The 24,138-nt window shown below is 36.4% G+C and overlaps 1 protein-coding gene across 2 annotated transcripts in view; it reads right to left on the reverse strand.

The window, feature by feature from the left end:
- Positions 1-24,138, reverse strand: part of USP32 (ubiquitin specific peptidase 32) — a 207,809-nt gene that overhangs the window by 119,061 nt on the left and 64,610 nt on the right. For both annotated transcript variants that reach the window (XM_080825818.1, XM_080825817.1), the window contains exon 2: positions 22,124-22,251. In XM_080825818.1, the coding sequence (XP_080681944.1) occupies positions 22,124-22,251 (128 nt within the window). The remainder of the gene's footprint in view (positions 1-22,123; positions 22,252-24,138) is intronic.

A 24,138-nucleotide genomic window follows, 5' to 3' on the forward strand; every position in this document is an offset into this window, starting at 1 on the left:
AATGAATAAATAAAATCTTTATAAAAAATTTTGTAATATCCAGCAGCTATAAACAATACTAGATATAAGAAGAGGGAAAATGTAAATAATTACCAGAAATAAAATCAGGCAAAAGAATGACAAAGATGATAAAAACTATGAAAGAAGGTGAAAATAACAAATAAGCTTAAGGATTTAAATGAAGATATGAACATGAAAACTGAAGCTACATATTTTTAAAAATTTTTTTTAAAGATTTTATTTATTTGAGAGAGAGAGAGTGAGCATGTACACACATGAGCAGTGGGGAAGGGGAGAGGGAGAAGCAGGCTCCTCATTGAGCAGGGAGCCAGATTCAGGACTCAATCCCAGGACCCTGGGATCATAACCTGAGCCAAAGGCAAACACTTTACAGATTCAGCCACCCAGATGCCCCTGAAACTGTATTTTATTTTAATTTATTTTACTTTTTTAAGATTTTATTTGACAGAGAGATAGACCACCAGGAGGCAGAGAGAGAGGGGGAAGCAGGCTCCCTGCCGAGCGGAGAGCCTGATGCAAGGCTCGATCCCAGGACCCCAAAATCATGACCTCAGCCAAAAGCAGAGGCTTAACCAAGTCACTGAGGTGCCCCTGAAACTGTGTTTTAAAAGAAAAAATGTAATTTTTAGAGTAAAGAAAATAACAATATCTGAAAATTTTACTGTAGAGTCTTAACAGCATATGCAACACTGGTAAATAAAAGATCAGTGAACCTAAAGACAGAACAATTGTAACTATCCAAACTGAAGTACAGTGAGAAAAAAGGGCTACAAATGGGAGGTGGTGAGGAGATGGAAAGTAAATAAAAGGGAGAAAATCAGAGTTCCAGTCATGTGAAAAATCACCATTTTTGCATGCATGTAATTGGAGGCCAAGAAAAAGGAAGGGGAGACAGAACATAACATATTTGAAAGATAGCGGTAAAGATCTCTCTCAAGTTCCATCGCAGATCTAAGATTCTCGAAGAAACTCATACAATATAAATACAGAAAAACAAACTAAAGCGTATCATAAATTCATGAAAAAACAATGAAAATTTTGAAAGCACCGAGGAGGGAAAAATGGATACTTTACATAGCAAAACAAAAATAAAAATAATCACTGACTTCTAATCAGGAAAAACACATGCCAGCTAGAAGACAATAAAAGGAACACATTTAAAGTGCTGAAAGGAAGAAAAAAATGTCTGTACACAGCCTAGGATTCTATATTCAACAACAAAAAGACAAACAATCCAATTATGAGCAAATGAAAAAGCAAACAAAAACAAAAACTAGGAGACTTTATAAACCAGAAAACAATGAAGACATACAAATGACCAATAAGCACATGAAAAGATGCTCAATATCTTAGTCAGGATGGAAATGTAAATCAAATGAATAAAGCAATCTTTTAATCATTAAATATACCAATTCTTACATTTTTCTACTACTTTGAAAAAGGGCTCAATTCAAACCATTATAAAGTGAATTTTTAAATAATACACCTTTCTACGAGATCACATAAGAGACCACCTCCCTCATATGCCTAAACCAAAGTTAGCCTAGAAGTTAGAAAAAAAGTTAGATTCCATGTTATGACAAATATCATGTTCCAGAAATTTTAAATGGTAAGTAATCAAATTAACCAGTAAGAATTAAAGTAAATATATGCTTACTTTCTTCAGACAAGTATTTGACAAGATCTCATAATACTATATTTTAGATATTATGGCAAACTGTAGACTTAATAATCATACTCAGGGCCATGCAAATATGACTGAGAATAAACACAAAAAATATTGTTTAAAAATTCTATATCTTCCTTGGAAAAAAGACTCCAAGGACGTTCTAACTGGACCTTATTTTATTCTAATTGTTAAACATCTTTTTAAAAAAAGATTTTACTTATTCATTTGACAGAGAGCAAGCACGATCTGGAGAAGGAGAAATAGGCTTCCCACTGAGCAGGGAGTCCTATGTGGGGCTGGATCCCAGGACCCCGGGATCATGACCTGAGCCAAAGGCTAATGCTTAACTGACTGAGCCACCCAGGTGCCCCTATTAAACATCTTTTTATCAGTGATTTGGACTTGACATAGAAGGCATATGTATTAAATTTATAAATGACAAAAGTGGCTAATAAAATAGGTAACAATATAGAATCAAATTCATCTTGGGCGAAATGTATTTAGAGTTTCTTTAAAACTCAGTATATATAAGGATAGAAAAACAAGATTAAGCTTGAAAATTTTAGCTAAGAAAGCTATGACCTTTTTGTTTAAGTTAATACAATTTCATGTTGCATGGTACTGATTAAAGAATTAAATATTCTCCTACTGTTCACTAATCTAATTCCATCTAGAGAACAGCATGAGATTAACTAGTATGCATATTAACTATGGTTAAGAAGCAGCAGGGGAAAAGGAATTATTCACAGGCCTAGAAGGAAAGGTTCCATTTTCCCAATTCATATAGCTGAATTCCATCTCTAAGAGGTGAAAAGATTTCCAATGGGGGTTCTAGGAGCACAAATTCTGGGATCATGATACTGTGCCAAAATTTCCAGTTGCCTCTAGCTCCACCACCACCTCTAAAGCCATAAAATGAGACTGGGACTAGGTCAGGGGCATATACCAAACTATTTCAATGCCCCCAAACTTAAATGGGATGGAACCATTAACAAAAATTTCACTGAATTCAAGATATCCTATATCTTCAAGCTGATCTGTCACATCAACTTAAAACATACAACAGTTAGCAAGATAAAAAACTTTAACAATATAAGAGAAATGTTGAACAGAAGGATATTGTGAGAAAAAAAAGTAACCACTTTTATTAGTTACAATGAGATATTACTGAGCCATAAAAAGAAACAAAGTTCTAATACATGCTACAACATGGATAGATCTTGAAAACATTATGTAAAGTGAAATGAGCTGCACAAAAAGATAAATACTGTATGATTCCATTTATAGGAAATATTTAGAATAAACAAATTCACAGAGGCAGATAGTGAACCGTCAGGCAAGGGGTTGGGGGAAGGCCTTTTTACTGCTTAATGGGTACAGAGTTTCTCTTTAGGGTGATAAGAATATTTTAGACAAAGATAGTAGTGATGAATTCAATTAATTCAATTAAGTGAATTTAATTAATGCCATTGAAATGTCCTTAAAAATGGTTAAAATGGCAAATTTTATTCTGTATATTTTATTCCAAATGCTTCTCTGCCCTCTCCGCTCAGGAGGATCCAGCAAAGAAAGTGACTTACTGGAGTCCTGACCCAACTCACTCATCCAGTCCAAGTCTGTAGTGTCATGGAATTACTTAGAAAATCTTAAGACTGACTAGCAAAATCAAACAAGACCTACTCAAAGGAACCCTTAAATAACTCACAAGTAATTCTATTTACTAAGAAATAAGGAAATCGTTCCCAATTTACAAACACACTATACATCTATAGTTTGTGAAAATGACTATTTAGAATACAAAATGCATTTCCCCTCATAATTAATGATCAGATTTCCCTAGCTAACCTCCAAAATTCTACCTAAATTATAATGTGGCTATAATACTGAGTAATTAACAACAATAATTATAAGGACTTTAAAAGCATACTACTGTGAATGAATGTATTCCATCTGTGTTATTATGAACTAAATAAGCTTGGCAGCTAGTATAGGAATGCAGTCATCATTTACAAATATTATTTGTATGCCTGTACCATGTGTTAAAACAGGTAATAAAAACACAACATGAATATGTCTCTGCTCATGCTCCTCCCTTACCTGATCCTTCCCAGCCTCCACTGCTGAGATTATTAGGCAGACAAAAATAAGCTAAAGAAACAGAGTGGAGTAGGGACGGGAGTAGGGACGGGAGACATTATCAAGTCCCTATATCCCAGAAATGATAAATCTAGACAAAATCACATTCACAGAACCTGGACTACCATTCCTCTAAGGATGGCATAAATCAAGCAAGATAGTAACATGTTTGACTACCCTTTTTATTCATTCCTTCCTCTCATTTCTAGGAATCTGGTTCAAGAAATACTGGGGCACCTGATCATAGAACACAACTTTCAGTGCTATATACACTGGCTACTGGCAATAATAAACCTGCAGAGAAGTCAACAGCACTAGGGAATGCTAGTGAGGTGCTGTCACACGCCACTGCTGCCCTAGGTCTTTAAAAAGACAGGGACTCTAAATACTATTTTTTAAACATTTTATTTATTTATTTGAGAAAGAGAGCGAGAGAGGGCATGAGCAGGATGCAGGGAGTGGGAGAGGGAGAAGCAGGCTCCCTACTGAGCAGGGAGTCCAATGCAGGACCTGATCCCAGGATGCTGGGATCGTCACCCAAGCCAAAGGCAGATGCCCAACTGACTGAGCCACCCAAGTGCCCTCTAAATACTACTTTGAAGAATGGTAATAATAACTTTGTGCCAAGACATTACCCTCTTACTCGTTCCCTCAGTAACCAAAGATACATATATTCATTCTAGGCAACCACAACAAAATAAACAAGTTGGGATTACATCAAACTAAACAGCTTCTGCACAGCAAAAGAAACCAACAAAAGAATGCAAAGGCAACCTATGGAATGGGAGAAAATATTTGCAAATCATATGCATGATAACACACATATGTTGTATGCTATTATATAGTACAATAGCACAAAAACAAAAACCTGATTCTTAAAATACCAGAGGGATCAAACAGACATTTTTCCAAAGACATACAAATAACCAATAGGTATATGAAAAGGTGCTCAGCATCACTAATCACTGGAAAAATGAAAATCAAAACCACAATGAGCTATCACCTCACAACTATTAGAAAAGCTATCATCTGGGGGCACCTGGGTGGTGCAGTTGGTTTACCGTCCAACTCCTGGGTTCAGCTCAGGTGCTGATCTCGGGGTCATGAGATCAAGCTCTGCATTGGGCTCTGTGGTCAGCAGGGAGTCTGTTTAAGACACTCTCTCCTCTCTCTGCTCCTCACCCTGCTCAATTTCTCTCTCTAAAATAAATAAATAAATCTTGGTGGGGGAAAGCCATCATCTATAGACAAACACAGCAAAAACAATACAATACCTAGGAATGAATTAACCAAGAAGGTGAAAGACCTGAACTCTGAAAACTATAAGACATTGATAAAAGAAACTGAAGAAACACAAAGAAATGAACAGATATACCATGCTCAGGAAATGGAAGAATTATTATTGCCACAATGTCCATACTACCCAAAGCAACATACAGATTCAATGCAATCCCTATCAAAACACCAATGGCATTTTTCACAAAACTAGAACAAATAATCTTAAAACTTATATGACACCATAAAAGACCCCCTAATAACCAAAGCAACCTAGAGAAAAAACAACAAAGCTGGGGATATCACAACCGCAGATTTCAAACTATACTACAAAGCTGTAACTGTCAAAACAGTATGGTACTGGCACAAAAACAGACACATAGATCAATGGAACAAAACAGTGAGTCTAGAAATAAACCCATGTTTATTTGGTCTTTTAATCTCCAACAAAGGAGAAAAAAATATACAACGGGGAAAACACAGTCTCTTCAACAAATGGATGCTGGAAAAACTGGACAAGTTTATGCAAAAGAATGAAACCAAGACCACTTTTGTTACAACACATTTACAAACAAACTAAAAATGGATTGAAGACCTTAATGTAAGACCAGAAACCATAAAACTCCCAGAAGAAAATTTAGTAAGGTCCTTGACATGACTCTTAGTAGCATTTTGTGGATCTGCTTCCTCGGGGAAGGGTTAACAAAAGCAAAAATAAATTGAACTCCATCAAACTAAAAAAAACTCCTGCAGTGAAGGAAACCATGAGCAAAATGAAAAGGCAACCTACTGAATGGGAGAAGATATTTGAATATTATATAACCGTAAGAGGGTAATATCCAAAATTTATAAAGACCTTACACAACTCACTATCAAAAACAAACAATCCAATTAAAAAGTGGGAAGAGGGGGAAAAAAGGTGGGAATGTTGAATGGACATTATATAATAGAGAACACAAACAGATGGCCAACAGGCACATGAAAAGATGCTTAACATCACTAATCATCAGGGAAATGCAAATCAAAACCACAATGAGATACCACCTCACATCTGCCAGCAATTCCATTTCTAAGTGTTTATCCAAAGAAAATGAAAACACTAATTTGAAAATATATATATGCACCCTATGTTCATTGTAGTAGTTTACAAATAGCCAAGATATGGAATCACTACATCCATCAATAGATCAATGGATCAACAGATCAATGGATAAAGATGTGACATTTATATACAATGGAATATTACTCAGCCATAAAAAAGAATGATATCTTGCCATTTGGGACAACATGGATGGATACACACATACACAATGAAATATTATTCAGGAGAAAAGGAAATCCTGTCATTTGTGACAACATGGATAAGCCCTGAGGGCATTATACCATGTGAAATAAGCCAGAGAGAGAAAGACAAATACTTCCCAGTATCACATGGAATATTTATGTAAGAAAAGAAGGGAGGAGAGAAGAGAAAAAAGAAAAGAAATTCACACTCTAAGAAACAGAGAGTAGGGAAGTGGTTGTCAGGACTGGGGAGTGGGGGAAATAGGGACAGGTGGGTAAAAGTGTACAAATTTTCAGCTGTATGATGAATAAGATCTCAGGTTCTAATGTAAAACACGGTAACTCCAGTTGATAATACTGTTTTATATAATTCAAACTTCTTATGAGAATAGAAATTAAATGTCCTCACCAAAAAAGCAAAGAAAAGAAATTCCCAAGAGTTAGATACTTCAAAAAAACTCACAACTACAGGGTAACAAAGTGTTTTAGAAACCTAAGGAAACTGATTTAATGTCAATTTTAAAAAAAGAGTAAATATCCCAATTTATATTTGTTAAGATAAATCTTAACTTTGATAGAATGTCAAAAAATGGTAAGATCCTTCCTTCCTTTCAGGAAGAGAAACTAGGTGGCCAGGGAACTGGATGGAAAAGAAATTTTTCATTGTCCTTTTGTTCTTTTTAAAAATCTGAACCATGAGAATTTATCATCTGTTAAAAAATACGAGAGAAAAAAGAAAAAATAGACATTTTCCAATTGCCCTCATGCACTATATCATACTGACAGAGACCTAACATGAGTGAAAAATGAGGTTGTAGTCACCAGACAAGATAGTTTTCTATATATGCTATATATAAAAGAGGTGACATGACAAATCAATGTATAAGCCTGCAATTTTCAGTGCAACACAGTAGTTAAGAACCAAATAGACATGAGGTCAAATTGATGAAATCCTAGCTCTTCTACTCAGGGACTATGTGTTCTTGGACAAATTATATAACTTCTGCTTATCTGTCTAGAAAACAAGATTAACAGTAATAGCACCTAAATCTCACAAGGCGTGGTGAGAACTGAGATAATTTACATAACATGTTTAGCACAGTGCCAAGCACATGATAAATAAGTCCATAAATGTTAGTTATGATCATCATCAGTGGGAGGCAACATAAAAGAGTAGCTAATATGAATTTGGATACTTGGACTTAAATCTTGCGTTCACGTATTAGCTTTTTTTTTTTTTAAGATTTATTTATTTACTTGACAGACAGAGATCACAAGTAGACAGAGAGACAGGCAGAGAGCAGGAAGCAGACTCTCCGCTGAACAGAGAGCCCGACGCAGGGCTCAATCCCAGGACCCCGAGATCGCGACCCGAGCCGAAGGCAGAGGCCTCAACCCACTGAGCCACCCAGGCGACCCTCACGTATTAGCTTTAATCCTTATGCAAGTAAATTAACCTCCTTAAGTCTTGTACCTTTGCCTCATTCATTAAATGGTAATAATATCAGTACCTGCATCATGACAAACATCATATAACTTAAACAAAATATCAGATAGAAATTTGTGAATTCACTAGGCAAACACAATCTTAAGTGCTCAAAGTTAACATCCCCAATAAGATAAACCAATTACACATGGTTGTTGCAAGTACTAAATGACATGTTTACAAAGCAGGTAATAACTAGCATATAATATTAATAAACAACCACCAAAGTTCTTCACAGTTAAATAGTTTCTCTGACGGAAAGATCTGATTTCAAATAAATAAGTTGCTTTTATTTATACCTTGTGTAACACCTGCAAACTGTCACTACATATGAGTATGTTATTGCCAGTCTGGGGTTCAGCTGAAACTATCCACAAGAGGATTAAACAAATAAATAACCTTGGCCATTATAGCATGATACTCTCAAATGACCTAATAAGAAAAAGAGTTAAGATAATTAAAAAATTCAGATAGTATCTCTTTGGAGTTTAAAGGTATTAAATAAATATCCTACTCTTTCAAAACAAATAGGCTGGTTTCCAGGGATTAATGAAAAAATAATCCTGACCCTATGAGGAAAAAAAAAAAAAGAGAGAGAGACAGACAATGGAAAACTAATAGGGGCTATTTTTCAGTCCCCAAACTTTTCAATATACAGCTTTAATAATATCAGTACAATTAAGCTTCTGATCTTTTTCTCAGGGTTGTCTAGACAAATGATAGGATCCTCAAACAGAACTGAAAAGGGACTTCCATTCTCAGGAAACAAAAGTACCATAAACCAAACCAAATCATTACTAGAAACGAAAGGAATTCTGCTGGGAAAAGACTAATAAAATGGATAGCAGCAAACCATACTGTGTGTGGGTTCTATGCTGTGACAACAAAAAGCCTCTAACACCAGAAAATTCAAAGGTTAACAAACTATCAAGCTTTGATGACTTCACCAACTGTTTAGTATCTTGACCATGGTGGTGGATACACAAGCCCCCACAGTTACAGAATTACATAGAATTGAATACACACACACACACACACACACACACAAACTGGGGAAAGCAGTTTAAAATCAGTGGCTAGAAAGCATCAGTGTCAACATCCTAGTTGGGATATGCATTTGCAAAATGTTACCTTCAGTGGAAACTAGCAAAGTATAAAAAAGGAGCCCTCTGTATTCTTATTAACTGCATGTGAATCTGTATTTATCTTAATACAAACTTTAATTAAAACTTTTAGGAAGAACAAATTTTCAGAATATTTGAATAAATGTACCAAGGGAAAAAAATCATTTAAAAAATTTTATGTTAAATGTATTCTCAATAATATTTCCTCCCCACTACTAGACTTAATAGCTAGCTTTCCTCCTACAGGCACAATGACCAAGGAAAATAATTCCACAAAGATCCAAACATATAGAACCTGAACTTATTTCAAAACAATAAACAGGGGTGCCTGGGTGGCTCAGTGGGTTGGGCCTCTGCCTTTGGCTCAGGTCATGATCTCAGGGTCCTGGGATCGAGCCCCGCATCGGGCTCTCTGTTCAGCAGGGAGCCTGCTTCCTCCTCTCCCTTTGCCTTCCTCTCTGCCTACTTGTGATCTCTCTCTCTCTGTGTCAAATAAATAAATAAATAAATCTATCTATCTTTAAAAAAAAAAAAAAACAAACAGCATAACACTTTTCCAGTTCAAGAGAGGAAACACCAACTATTCACAGAGCCAGGTAAGAATTAAAATTTATACTCCACATAATACTTATCGGGCATCTTACATGCCAGACATCAAATGGGATATGGGAGACACAGTGGAAGAGAAATAAACAACTGAACTGGTCTTTCTTGGCACTAACATTCTGTAGAATGCTCACTGAAAATACACGTATACGTCTTCTTTACATGTGCTTTACTCTGCTTCCTCCTCCTACACCGTCCTTATCTCATTAATAAGTGTCTGGTCTTGAAGGAAGACTTATTTTCTGAGATTTTTAGAAATCCTCTGAGACACACAATGACTTGATTTTGTAGTCTATCATTCCCACTCCTTAAGTGTAAAAGTTGCAGTAAGCAAGGTTCCTTCTGAGAACTAACTTTGCAGTCAAAAATTGTCTTGTCTGAACAAGGAATGAGCGGACTAGAGTAAAATACAGTTATTAGCTTGACCTGCTCTTCCAAACTAAAAGCGTCACGCTCATGGCAAGCTCTTCCCAGGCTCATGCCAGTTCATGCCCTTACCTACACCCTTTGGTAGCTTATATTGACCTAAATAAACACTGTACCACTCAACCATTACATAAATACTATATAACTCTATGAGAAATGGGAAAAACAAAACGTAACTCATCTTGTATAAGAATGTGCCCAACACTATATCAACAGCTGGACTTTATTTTATTAATTAACAGGGCAACTGGAATATTCATTACATAACAAAGGAGGACCGGTTATAAATATTTTCAGTATCATCATTAAAACAATGTCACCCACACAGTAAATTTTTAGTCATCTCTGCTGAAAATCTGGAATTGGAAACTTAAACAACCAAAACCACATAATTATATAAACCTATCTCCTGTAATCAAGAAAGACATCCCTAATTTTTTTTTTGAAGATTTTATTTATTTATTTGACAGAAAGAGGTCACAAGTAGGCAGAGAGGCAGGCAGAGAGAGAGGAGGAAGCAGGCTCCCCGCTGAGCAGAGAGCCCGATGCAGGGCTCGATCCCAGGATCCTGGGATCATGACCTGAGCCAAAGGCAGAGGTTTTAACCCACTGAGCCACCCAGGTGCCCCAAGACATCCCTAATTAAATAAAAATATCTTCAGAGAGTCATAAGTAATAAACCTGGCATTTAGAACATGGGCATTTATTACTACAATTCCACAGACACATGCCATATGCAGGTTCCAGGGACTGGGACCTGGAGATTGGGGGGGTGGGGGCAGACATTATTCAGCCTATCACACTCTCCAATCAGAACACCTATAATCCCAAGAGGATGGGCCAAACTCCCTTTCTCAATCTCTCTCTCTCTCTCTCTCTCTGTAGTCCTATAGCTTGGCTCTGGACACAAGCAGAGTAGTGGAAAGTGTGTGGCCACAAGAGGGTAACTAAAGTACCAGCCTTCTACTGAAAATGGCAGCTCCAGGAAAGGGAAAGTACTATGGATACTGAGAGGAGGGAGGAGCGCAGCAAAGTTCTTTTTGACTCCCGGGTTCACCTCTTAACAGCACACGCACGGACTGGAATTTAAACATCACAACAAAATCTGAGACTTAAATTTCGGATAGAGCACTGTCCAAGTTCCACACTGGCCACTGGGTGGTGCACACATGAAACAGATCAAATAACAGTGCACAGGCTTTGGAAACTCAACTGACACTGGAACCACAACCAAAAGAGGATGGATTGGAACTTGCTCCCTAAACGATCAGTATCAATGATCTAATACAATGACTGAATACAACAAATATATCAACCTCTGCATAGGATTTAAAGAGACTCAAAAACTCATAACATAATATTAAAAATGTCTGGAATATAATCCAGAATTACTCAGCATATAAAAAACCAGGAAAGGGAAAAAAAAAAAAACAGGAAAAGCCTGAATTCAATTAGGAAAAGATAATCAACAACATGAGACAGATTTTAGACCTATCAAAGACACTGGAGAAGCCATTATAAAAATGACGAAACAAATGAGGTCAAACACTCACTGCTGAATGGAAAGACAGAAAGTCTTAGTACAGAAACAGAAGGCATAAAGAAAAACCATATGTAAATTTTAGAACTGAAAAATCCAACAACAAAAAATATCACTTCCCTATATCTAGTAACGGGAAATGCAGGAAAACAAGCTCTTTTAAGAGTGGTAACTCCGGGGTGCCTGGGTGGCTCAGTGGGTTAAAGCCTCTGCCTTCAGCTCAGGTCATGATCCCAGACTTCTGGGATCGAGCCCTGTACTGGGCTCTCTGCTCAGCGGGGAGCCTGCTCCTCTCTCTGCCTGCCTCTCTGCCTGCCTCTCTGCCTACTTGTGACCTCTGTCTGTCAAATAAATAAAATAAAATCTTAAAAAAATAAAAAAAGAGTGGTAACTCCTTGTGAAGGCCAACTCTATCAATCATTAACACCACAGTGTTAATTATTTTAAGCAGATGGCTTTTTTCATAACCCTAGGGGTATTAAGTGAGAATGATTAGATTTCAACTTTGTCACAAACTGAGTCATCACTTTTTGAAAAAGTGCCCATCAAGTTTGTTCTCAGTAACTACTGAATAAAGTTAATGAACAGAAATAAACAGCATCAACACATAAGTCCTTACTAGATGGTGAAAAAAAAATTGAAATGTGATTACCAAGTACAAAACAGGCCTACTGTTTCACAAGATATATTTAATAGATCTTGAGACTCAAGATGCTGTTTCTTTAAAGTGAGAAAGGTAGGTCCCTCTGCAGATCTAAATCACACTTATATGTTAAAAACAATGTTCTTAGAGACATGAATTTTTAATAAGTATTACAATATACAAACCAAGAAAATACATATGTTGCAGTTTAAATTAAAGAAGCGTTTTAGACTTGGAATTATACTTATACAACCCTAATATGAAATATGGATTATCCTTTACATCAACATTAAGTTTAATTAATGATTATTACATTAAATTTTAAAAAATATTATTGCTAAAATACAGAAAACCTCAAATTCTTTAGAGCCCTCAAAAGGCTTGAGACAATTAAGCCATACACAAATTCCCATACACGTGCACACCACAGAATGTATAAACCACTACTGCACATTTCAGATCTACTAATATATTTATTTTTTTTTAAAGATTTTATTTATTTATTTGACAGAGAGAGATCACAAGTAGGCAGAGAGGCAGGCAGAGAGAGAGAGAGGGAAGCAGGCTCCCTGCTGAGCAGAGAGCCCGATGCGGGACTCGATCCCAGGACCCTGAGATCATGACCTGAGCCGAAGGCAGCGGCTTAACCCACTGAGCCACCCAGGCGCCCCTTGATCTACTAATATATTTAATTGGGATCCCTGAACAGTTAGGAGATTATTTTTAAATACTCTTTTTAAAAATTAAAAACTTAAGGTGCGCCTGGGTGGCTCAGTTGGTTAAGCATCTGCCTCCAGCTCAGGTCATGATCCCGGGGTGCTGGGACTGAGCCCCAAGTCTGGCTCCCTGCTCAACCAGGTCTCTGCCCCTCCCCCATTCAGGCACATTCTCTCTCTCTCTCTCTCTCTCTCTCTCATGAATAAAATTAAAAAAAATAAATTAAAATTAAAAAATTTTATTTCAGGAGCGCCTGGGTGGCTCAGTGGGTTGAGCCTCTGCCTTTGGCTTAGGTCATGATCTCAGGGTCCTGGGATCAAGCCCCGCATCGGGCTCCCTGCTCACCAGGAAGCCTGCTTCCCCTTCTCTCTCTCTCTCTCTGCCTGCTGCTCTGCCTCCTTGTGATCTCTGTCCGTCAAATAAATAAATAAAATCTTTTTTAAAAAAAATTTATTTCAGGGGGCACCTGGGTGGCTCAGTGGGTTAAGCCTCTGCCTTCGGCTCAGGTCATGATCTCAGGGTCCTGGGATCGAGCCCCACATCGGGCTCTCTGCTCAGCAGGGAGCCTGCTTCCTCCTCTCTCTCTGCCTGCCTCTCTGCCTACTTGTGATCTCTGTCTGTCCAAAAAAAAAAATTTTATTTCAGAATACCACTATTTAGGTAAATGCAAATCAAAACCACAATGAGATACCACTTCATATCCATTAGGATGTCGCTAACCAAAACACAGATAATAAGAAGGTTGGCAAGAATGTAGAGAAGCTGCAACCCTCATACACCATTAGTGGTCATGTAAAATGGTACAGCCAATTTGGAAAACAGTCTGGCAGTCCCTCAAAAGGTCAAACACAGAGTTACCATATACAACCCAGAAATTCCATCCAAAGTACATATCCAAAAGAAATGAAAATATATGCCCACACAAATACACATGAATGTTCACAGCATCACTATTTGTAATAGCCAAAAAGTAGAAACGGGGTGCCTGGATGGATTAGTCAGTTAAGAGTCTGCCTTTGGCTCAGGTCATGATCCCTGGGTGCTGGAATCGAACCCGCATCAGGCTCCCTGCTCAGCGGGGAGTCTGCTTCAGCGGGGAGTCTGCTTCTCCCTTCTCTCTGCCTGCTGCTCCCCCTACTTGTATGCATTCTCTCACTGTCAAATAAATAAAAATAAAATCTTTTTTAAAAAAGCAGAAGTAACCCCAATATCCATCAATTGATGAACAAATAAACAAAATGTGATACATCCATACAAGCATGTATCATTCACCAATAAGAAGGAATGAAAGACTGATACACACTGCAACAGCATGTTTTCAGCATTCGTCTAAGTCAAAGAAGCCAGTCACGGAAGACTATATATTGTAGATTCCATTTTTACGAAATGCCCAGAAGAGATAAATCTATAAAGATGGCAAGTAAATTAGTATATTAGCCTAGGGCTGATGGAGGAGGGGATGGAAAAAACAGGGGTGACAAAGGTACAGGGTTTCTTTTGGGGCTGATAAAACTAATTGTGGTGATGGTTGCAAAACTCTGTGAACAAACTAAAAATCATTAACCATATCGTTTAAACGGGTAAATTGAAGTGCACCTGGCTGGCTCAGTTGGAGCATGCAACTCTTGATCTCTGAGTTGTGAATTTGAGCCCCATGCTGGGTATAGAGATTACTTAAAAATATAATGAAATAAAATATGCCTGCTGCTCCCCCTGCCTGTGTTCTCTGACAAATAAATAAAATCTTTTAAAGAAAGAAAATAAAAGGGGTGAGTTGAATAGCATGTACTATATCTCAATAATTAGGAAACCATTAGGGAAAAGGCTGTTAGAGCCCCACATCAGGCTCTCTGCCCGGCAGGGAGCCTGCTTCCTCCTCTCTCTCTGCCTGCCTCTCTGCCTACTTGTGATCTCTGTCTGTCAAATAAATAAATAAAATCTTAAAATAAATAAATAAGTAAAATAAAATGACTTAAGGGCACCTGGGTGGCTCAGTCGGTTAAGTGTCTACCTTCAGCTCAGGTCATGATCCCAGGGCTCTGAAAGAGTCCCGCATGGGGCCTCATGCTTGGCTGAAGGCCTGCTTCTCCCTCTGCCCCTCCCGTCCCACTCGGGCCTGGGCATGCTCTTCCTCTCTCTCACAAAAATAAATAATATTTTTAAAAATTAAAAAATAGGGGCACCTGGGTGGCTCAGTGGGTTAAGGCCTCTGCCTTCAGCTCGGGTCATGATCCCTGGGTCCTGGGATCGAGCCCCGCATCAGACTCTCTGCTCATCGGGGGGCCTGCTTCCTCCTCTCTCTCTCTGCCTGCCTCTCTGCCTACTTGTGATTTCTGTCTGTCAAATAAATAAATAAAATCTTTAAAAAATAAATAAATAAATGAAAAATAAATAAATAAAAAATAAAGTAACTTAAGCAAACTATCTTGTCTACTACTAATTTCTATGAGCATGCTAACTATAAGCTGGTTTTAAAAATTATAAACTATTTAAAAAGCTAAATTCTAGCCAGAATCTGTAAAAAACAAAACACATGTTTAGATATGCTAAGCTAACTAATTAAAGAGTATCTCAGCTTCTTTCACATTAGACAAAGAAAAAAAAACTAATTCTTAAGCCTTTCTCTTTCCTCTGAGGTCAAGTGCTTCATACAGATGGAATTTTATATGTAGTCTTTTCCCACTGTTGTTATTAATGGTAATTTAGCAACATGCAAATGATGTGATAAAAATTCACCCCCATTTCACCGCCTATATTTTATCTTAATGTCCCACATTACTTCAACAGCAAATAAAGAAAACTTACTAATTAAATCTTGAATCAGTTTTTTTATTCACAGTTAGGACACAGAAGGCCAGAAAGTATAAAAGCTCATGAATATAAAAGGATAGAAAGCCTGATATAAAAATAGACAGAAAGATAGATATATACGACATATTTATGTATGTACCACAACTAAAATACTTACACATACATTTAGAAGCTCAGTGTAAAAAATCAGCCTTTGAAGGGTGCCTGGGTGGCTAAGATGGTTAAGCATCTCCCTTGGGCTCAGGTCATGATCCCAGGGTCCTGGGATGGAGCCCCATATCAGGCTTCCTGCTCAGCGGGAAGCCTGGTTTCCCTCTCCCACTCCCCCTGCTTGTGTTCCTGCTCTTGCGGTCATTCTATCAAATAAATAAATAAAATCTTTTTGAAAAAATTAGCCTTTGACTCATGAAAAATTACACTAAAAAGTTTTTGGAATATTTGGGATGATTTAGCCACAGGTATGAAAACTAAGCAAATGAAAAAATAAGGTAACTGTTAACCCCAGGGAAAAAACAAAAAAAATTAAAAAATTAAAAAAAATTGTAGCATAGCATGTTGCAAAAAAAATTTACATAATCATAATACTCGAGATTGAGTAGTTGGGGGATTCTTGTTTTTCACTAGCTCTTTCTGATTCTGCTATGACCACGTGCATATATCACTATGATAAAAAAGATGGTATCTTTTCTGTCTAGAAGTTCAAAGAGAAATACTGAAAAACCATGAAACTTAAGAACTAGCATAAATATTACACTGAGAACAAAAAGTGATGCAGTTAAAATCAAGTCTAGTGAACATTTTACAGATTCTGCTTATACAGAAAAGATTTTAAACCAGTATCCTGCCTAGTGTTCTCCTGTCAGATTATAATGTCAAGATCAGGATTTACAGTAACAAATGTTACAGTTAGCTACTCTTCTCTGGCTGATATAAGCAATTATTTTGGATATCACAACACTCAATGATCTGTAGCATCAAGCACTAACAATCAATGACTAGAGTTGTCAAGAAAGTTGTTAGCCATCATTCTAGTAAATCCAACATAAAGGAATGTACTAAGTAATACAGATAAACTAACATCAAAACAAATACTAATCATAATTCTGTGGTCAGTCCCCCTAAACCTTGACTATACAGTAACTACATGTCCCAAGTCCCAAGGGGCATCTAAATGAATATGAACACTTCAGTGTAAATTTACCACCACTAGTGGAAAAATACCCTACTAATCAACTATTTTTACATGTTGATCACTATCTCTGTGAACACTTCAGGCTCTAAGATTGCTTTCACTTAATATGTGCATTTTCCTCTAATTTGGAAAAGGTTAAATGTTCAAAGATTGCAAAAATTAGCAAAGCTAAGTGACTTCACAAATATTGGTTTTCTGGTCATTTTTTTTTTTTAAGATTTGTATTTATTTGACAGAGGGAAAGATCACAAGTAGAGAGGAGGCAGAGAGAGGGGGGGGGAAGCAGGCTCCCTGCCAAGCAGAGAGCCCGTTGTGGGGCTCGATCCCAGGACCCTGAGATCATGACCTAAGCCGAAGGCAGAAGCTTAACCCACTGAGGCACCCAGGCGCCCCTGGTCATTCTTGTAATAGGATTTTGCAGACTAATATAATATAATATATATAATATGTATTTTTTAAATATATATATATACACACACACACACATATATAAAACTACTCTTTAAAAAGCATTAATAAATGCTCATTAAGTTTACACTCTACGCACAGCACTCTGGGGCATATTTTTTAAAAGTCATAAAGTCTACCCATCAAGAACTGCAACTTAGTTCAGAGACAAGATTTAAATGAACAATTAGAGAACAAACCATCACTTCATAAACTGTTGTGCTACATAGTAGAGGCAGGCTTTAGTACCTGTAAGGAATGGGAGAAAAACAATGTGAGCTGAAACTGTCAGCGGCAGCTGTAAAGAGAAAGGTGGAACGGTACTACTATATTCACCAGTCATCCAGAATTGAAATCAATCCTGAGATAGAGATTTAAGAATTTTTTGTTAAAAAAAAAAACAACAGTTAATGAGTAGCTACTACAAATTCACTTGCCTAGCAGATTTTGTAAATGGTGAAAACTACTTTTAAGTGAATGTGAAAATAACAGGAAGTGATTACAAATTAATACTACACGGAAATATTATGTTATTAGAATTTCTTTGGGAGGAGAGGAGTTGGGGGATGGGTGGCACCCAAAAGAAGCACTGGATTATTAAGAGTTAGTGGCCTTGGTTCAGAAAAGGCCAATTTCAAGTATTATACATTTTTCATTTACTTACCCCATAGTTCATTTGACTTTGTTATCTCAATGCCCTCAAATTCTATTCATCTGATATTCTACTCAGATAATACATGGTTACTATTACAAGCAAGATCAGAATTGCATCAAAATATAAATTACACTGATCTATTCTAGAAACAATGAGACAAATAAAATCAATGCTTAAAATCCAAAAATTGTAAACTGTCATGAGTTTTTATTCCTTATCCAAAATGCCTTAAAATTTATCACAGTAAGTCTTCAAAGTTAAAAAAAAAAAAGAGAGTTCAGTTCAATCCTAAATAAATCTTTCTTTTGCTCTAAAAATATACAGCTACTCTCTTCTAGAAAATAATTTAGAAACTTGCACTGCTTCCTTAATTAACATATTAAGGACTAAAGCTACTTTTTAAGTTCATCATCCTTTTCCACTAAGACTCCAAAAATACCTCCCCCTTACTTTTCAAAGATATGTTATTACTTTTACTTTAAAGGAAAACACTGATTAACTAGGGAATGAACTCTCTCTAACCACAATTAGCAGATGAAATGGTTCCTGTGGCTTTTCTTATAGAGATGCAGGCATTAAAGTAATGCAGTTGTGCCTCAAAACATTAATTTCAGAATCTCACCAAGAGTGGGTGACCCCCTTCACCCAAATTTAAGGCTGAAGCTCTCCACAGGATTTTAAGAAAGGTCTCGCAAGGCCATCTCTTTTTATTTATAAATCCCATCATTTAATTTATTTCCCTGAAGCTATAGAATGCAGACCCCCATTCTGAGTCTACCTACGCATTAAAACTAAATTCAAGCTTCAAAACTACCTGTGTAGACCTATACCTTCCATTTTATTTAAAATGTAGCATTTCTCCTTCAGCAAATAACTTTGTCTCTGCAACTATGAATTACACTAATAAATTCTCTCCCATTCCCAAACACACACAAAAGCTGGTAAAGTCTATCTACTGACCTATCTTTCAGAGATGGCTAAAATAAAACACAAGCTGAATGTTGAAACTGCTCCAAAACTGAGCTTAAATGAGGTTCACTCATCCTTTTGAGACTATGGTATGAGAAACTATAAGGACTTCCTTTCCTGAGAAAACACCAGCGATTGATTAAAGATAAAAGTATTTATTAGCTCCTTATCATACTTCACAATTTACACAATGTATTATACTTACTAATCAATATCCACATGCTATTAGTACTGATCCTCACTTAAAATAAGCCTATGTCAGTAAATAATATGGCAAAAAAGGCTAATATCATCACTAACAGCATTTACAGAATTCATGCGTTTTAACACTATGGCAAAAAAGGCTAATATCATCACTAAAATCATTTACAGAATTCATGCATTTTAGCACAGTGCTAGATTTTACACAAAAAAGCGTCAACTACAATGGAACTGAAACTTGAAATTATCACTGTGGACTTTACAATTTAACATTAAGATCATTCTCGTAAAATAATTAGTTTAATTACTCTAGCCAGTGAAGACTCTTAACAGAGAGTCCAAAGGACAGAGCAAGATTCCTGAAGCAGTTTTGGGTGAAATGAAATTTATGAGAGATTCACATAAAGATGATGTTGTACGGAGTTCCACTTCCACCTTCAATGTAAAGTATCTGCAAGAGTGTTACTTCTAACCTAAAAACCAGAAAAAGCCAAATAAACTATCATATTACAGTATTTCTTGAGCCTGTCAGAGGCAATGAAGTAGCCTGACATCCCAGGAAGGACAGATTCCTCCAAAACACGAGACGCATGAATTGCCTCTCCAACAGGAGAACACAGGAAGAAGATGCAGCTGCTACACATATGAGTAAGAAAAAAAATCAACCAGAATTTTAAGAAGTCTATTTTCTGTTTCTACAGAGTTGGCTATTCTGACCATTTCATAAAACTGGGTTAAAAAATGGGTCTTCTGTGTTTGACTTCTTTGACTTAGCATGTTTATCCATGCACATATAAAAAAATTTCATTCCTTTTATTAACAAATAATATCCTGTTGTATGGATTTACTACATTTTTTCAGCCAATAGACATCTGAGTTGTACAACGAAACTTAAAAAGCATTTAAAAAAATTAAAAATTAAATGCAAAAACTTCCTAATTTTTTAAGTCAGAAGACTTAAAATATTGTTAAAATGGTAATATTCCCAAACCAATTTACAGATTCTATGCATCCCCTATCAAAATCCCAGGTGCCTTTTTTTGCATAAATTGACAAGATGATCCTAAAATTCATATGTGAATACAAAGGACCTAGAATAGACACGACTTGAAAAAGAAGATTAAAGTTGGAAGTTAGAAGAATAACATGTTTTGTGTTTTGTGTTACAAAGGGTACCATCTAGACAGTGAAAAGACAACCTACAAAATGGGAGGGTATATTTGCAAATCATGTATCTTATAAGAGACTTGTATCTAGAATATATAAAGAACTCTTATAACTCAATGTATACATGTAAATCTTTATATATGATCCAGAAAGACAAGTGAGATATTCTGACTTAATTTTTTCCCAGTACCATGAATTATATTCAGTCTGACAGTTTTGACTTTAAGAAAGGAGGTGAAGGGAGACAGAGGCTGAAGGTAGTATATATTTGAATTTGGAATATTTTAATTATTATGGACTCAGAGGACCCTCCCTCATCTGCCAATTTATATTATCTCATAAACTGTTAGTTATATCCTAAAATAAAATAAATTCCAGAATTTTATATACAAGCATTTAAGACAAAAAGATTGAAAGAAACAGGCAAAAGAACTCACACTGAAACAGAAAACCCAATATAGTATTAAGAAAAAAAGTTAACTTTGTCATAAACCCAAAACAATGGGAGAGGTTCAAAATTTTACAAAAAAATACATTTAGGAGAATTAATGTAACATATATATCCCCACCCAAAAAAAAGATAAAATTTAAAAATGTAAACTCTGTATTATGTAAACCACAGGTTTAAAAGCACACAACCCATGTTAGAAATAGAAACTGTCACCATGGGGCACCTGGGTGGCTCAGTGGGTTAAGCCTCTGTCTTCAGCTCAGGTCATGATCTCACGGTCCTGGGATCGAGCTCTCTGCTCAGCAGGGAGCCTGCTTCTCTCTCTCTCTGCCTGTCTCTCTGCCTACTTGTGATCTCTGTCTGTCAAATAAATAAATAAAATCTTTAAAAAAGAAAAAAAGAAAAAAAAACTGTCACTAATTAAGAGTGGTGAATTATGGGGGTACCTGGGTGGCTCAGTTGTTAAGTGTTTACCTTTGTTAAGTGTCTGTCCTGGGATTGAGCCCTGCATCGGGCTTCCTGCTCAGAGGAAGTCTGCTTCTACCTCTCCCACTCCCCCTGCTTGTATTCCCTCTCTCACTGTCTCTGTCTCTCTCTCTCTCTGTCAAATAAATAAAAATCTTTAAAAAATTTTAAAAAAAGAATGGTGAATTATGGTTCTTTGTAATATACTAAGCTTTAATTCCTATAATTTTCAGTGTTTAAATTAACATTTTCAACGTTTTATTCTCATTGCACATTTGGAAACACAAAATGCATATCTGTGTATGTAGCTATAAAATAGTTAACTTACTATTTTTAGGAAGGGTATATTTATATCAACTTAGGACATCTTATCTCTACCTAAAATTTTTAGTAGAAATTAAGTAAGTCTTTACACGTTCCAATAAGCTAGTGTTTCATTTACAACATTTAATTTTATAGAATTAATTTAATGAGGATTTGCTCTATGGAAAGGTTTTCTTTAACACAAAATTTTAAAAACATACTCCTAACATAAAATATATATGTCAGAGTAATGAAGTTTATATGAATAAGAAGTCAGTCATACAAATGGTCCCATGGTTACAATCAGTGGCTACTGAAGCTCAGAAGAATAAAAGCAGCAGAACTGTAGATCCGTGTTACTCCCATTTGGCCTTGAAAAACATAGTCATACTGACATCTAAAATAAGACCTGTTTACCTACTCAGGAAGAAAAATAACTGTAGGGAAGATTACACACGTTAAGACCAGAAAGCTCCTCAAGAACTCAGGCTGGTGGACAACAATCTCAAAGGAAAACTGAGAATACAAAGATTACCTCAGCAACTTTTGGAGGTACTCCATCCCCAAGCACTTCCCTGATGAAGCAGTGCTGGCCCATATAGTATGAGAGTCCACAGGTCCGCTTAAAGGCATCTTTCAGTCGTTTCAGCTCTACATCTGTAACTGCAATTCAGAAATTGAAGAGGGTAAGAAACCAGAAGAGAAGTCTCTCAAAAGCTTCATTTTTTTAAAAGTAAGTGTTGGCAAGGATGTAGAGAAAGGGAACCCCTGTGCATTACTGGTGGGAATGTACATCGGTGTAGCCACAACGGAATATTTCAGAGGTTCCTCAAAAAATTAAAAACAGAAATACCCTATGATTCAGCAGTCTACTTCTGAGTATTTCCCCTCACACACACACTTCTCAGTATCCAAAGAAAACAAAAACACTAATTTCAAAAGACAGATGCACCCCTATGTTCACTGCAGCATTATGTACAAGAGCCAAATTTTGGAAGCAACCTGAATTTATTTTATTAATAAAAATAAATGGGTATGGGGTGCCTGGATGGCTCAGTTAAGTGGCTGACTTGATTTCCGCTCATGTCATGATCTCGGGGTCCTGAGACCAAGCCTCGTGTCGCGCTCTGTGCTCAGCATGGAACCTGCTGGAGAGTCTCTCTCTCCCTCTGTCTCTGCCTCTCCCCCAACTCACACCCACATGCCTGCACTCTCTCTCTAAATGAAGAAATAAAATCTTTTAAAAACAGATGAATGGATAAAGATAAGAGGTGTGTATTTGTGTGTGTGTATGTGTATACATATATATACACATACACACATACATATATATGCAATACAGAATATTATTCAGCCATGAAAAAGAACAAAATCTTGCCATTTGCAACAATTTGGATGGATGTAGAGGGTATTTATTCTAAGCAAAATAAGTCTGACAGGGAAAGACAAATACTGTAGGATTTCACTTATATGTGGAATCCAAAAAACAAAACAAACAAAACAGAAACAGACTCATAAATACAAAGAACAAACTGGTGGTTGCCAGAGAGACAGATGAGGTGATGGATAAACAGGTGAAGGGGATACAGAGGTACAAACTTCCAGCTATAAAATAAGTAAGTCACGGGATATAAAGAGTCCCACTGGGAATATAGTTAATAATACTGTATTAACCTTGTATAACAAGCACTCATAATATATATAAACGTTGAATCACTATGTTGTATACCTGAAACTAGTAAAATATTGTATGCCAACTATACTTCAACTTCCTTTGGGATAAAAATTGTATTATTTATACTCCTTAAACACTTCCGTATCCATATGGAGGACAATCTCCAAGTTTAGCTTAGATTTTGTCATCGTTTACAAAGAAAGTAATCTATGAATTGATTATTCTAACAACCTATTTTTAGACATCCGTTATCAAAAACATTACCAAGTCATTATTTTAGACATTTTCAAGACTTTTTTTTTTTCACCAATTAGAACAGTATCTGTCTATAAGGACAAGAAAAATACTTTTTAATATTATGCAATCAGTTCAGGGATCATAATGGAGGCACAGATAGGTACATAAAGATGGGTACCTTTAGCCCATGCTGGAGGAAAGAGAAGACTCTAGACAGAGAGGATGATTACATAAAAATGTAAAGGCTAACCAAAGCAGAAGAGACAATGGTATGCCAGGCAGAGATGACAGTTTGTTACAAAGTACAAGGATGAATGAAGTGTTTGGAATTGTATGTTACTAGAACAAAATAAACAAGACAGGGAGTAGTAAACTATAAACCTAGGGTGGAAGTCATTTGACCAAGTCATAGAAATTTTGTTCTGTCATAATATAGGAAGGGATATAGTCAGACACAATTCAGATACAAATTCCACGCAGATAGGAAACAGGACACGGTCAGATACAATTCAGACAGTCCATTCTACTAGTAGTATAGAGAAGCAAAAAGTAGACTAATACAAGAAGAAAAGGAGAAGCTACATCTGGGAAAATGTCTATGAAGAAAAGTCAGTAGAACCTAGAGGCTGACTGAGAAC

Source organism: Martes martes (genome assembly GCF_963455335.1).
Source record: "Martes martes genome assembly, chromosome: 16".
NCBI lineage: Eukaryota > Metazoa > Chordata > Mammalia > Carnivora > Mustelidae > Martes > Martes martes.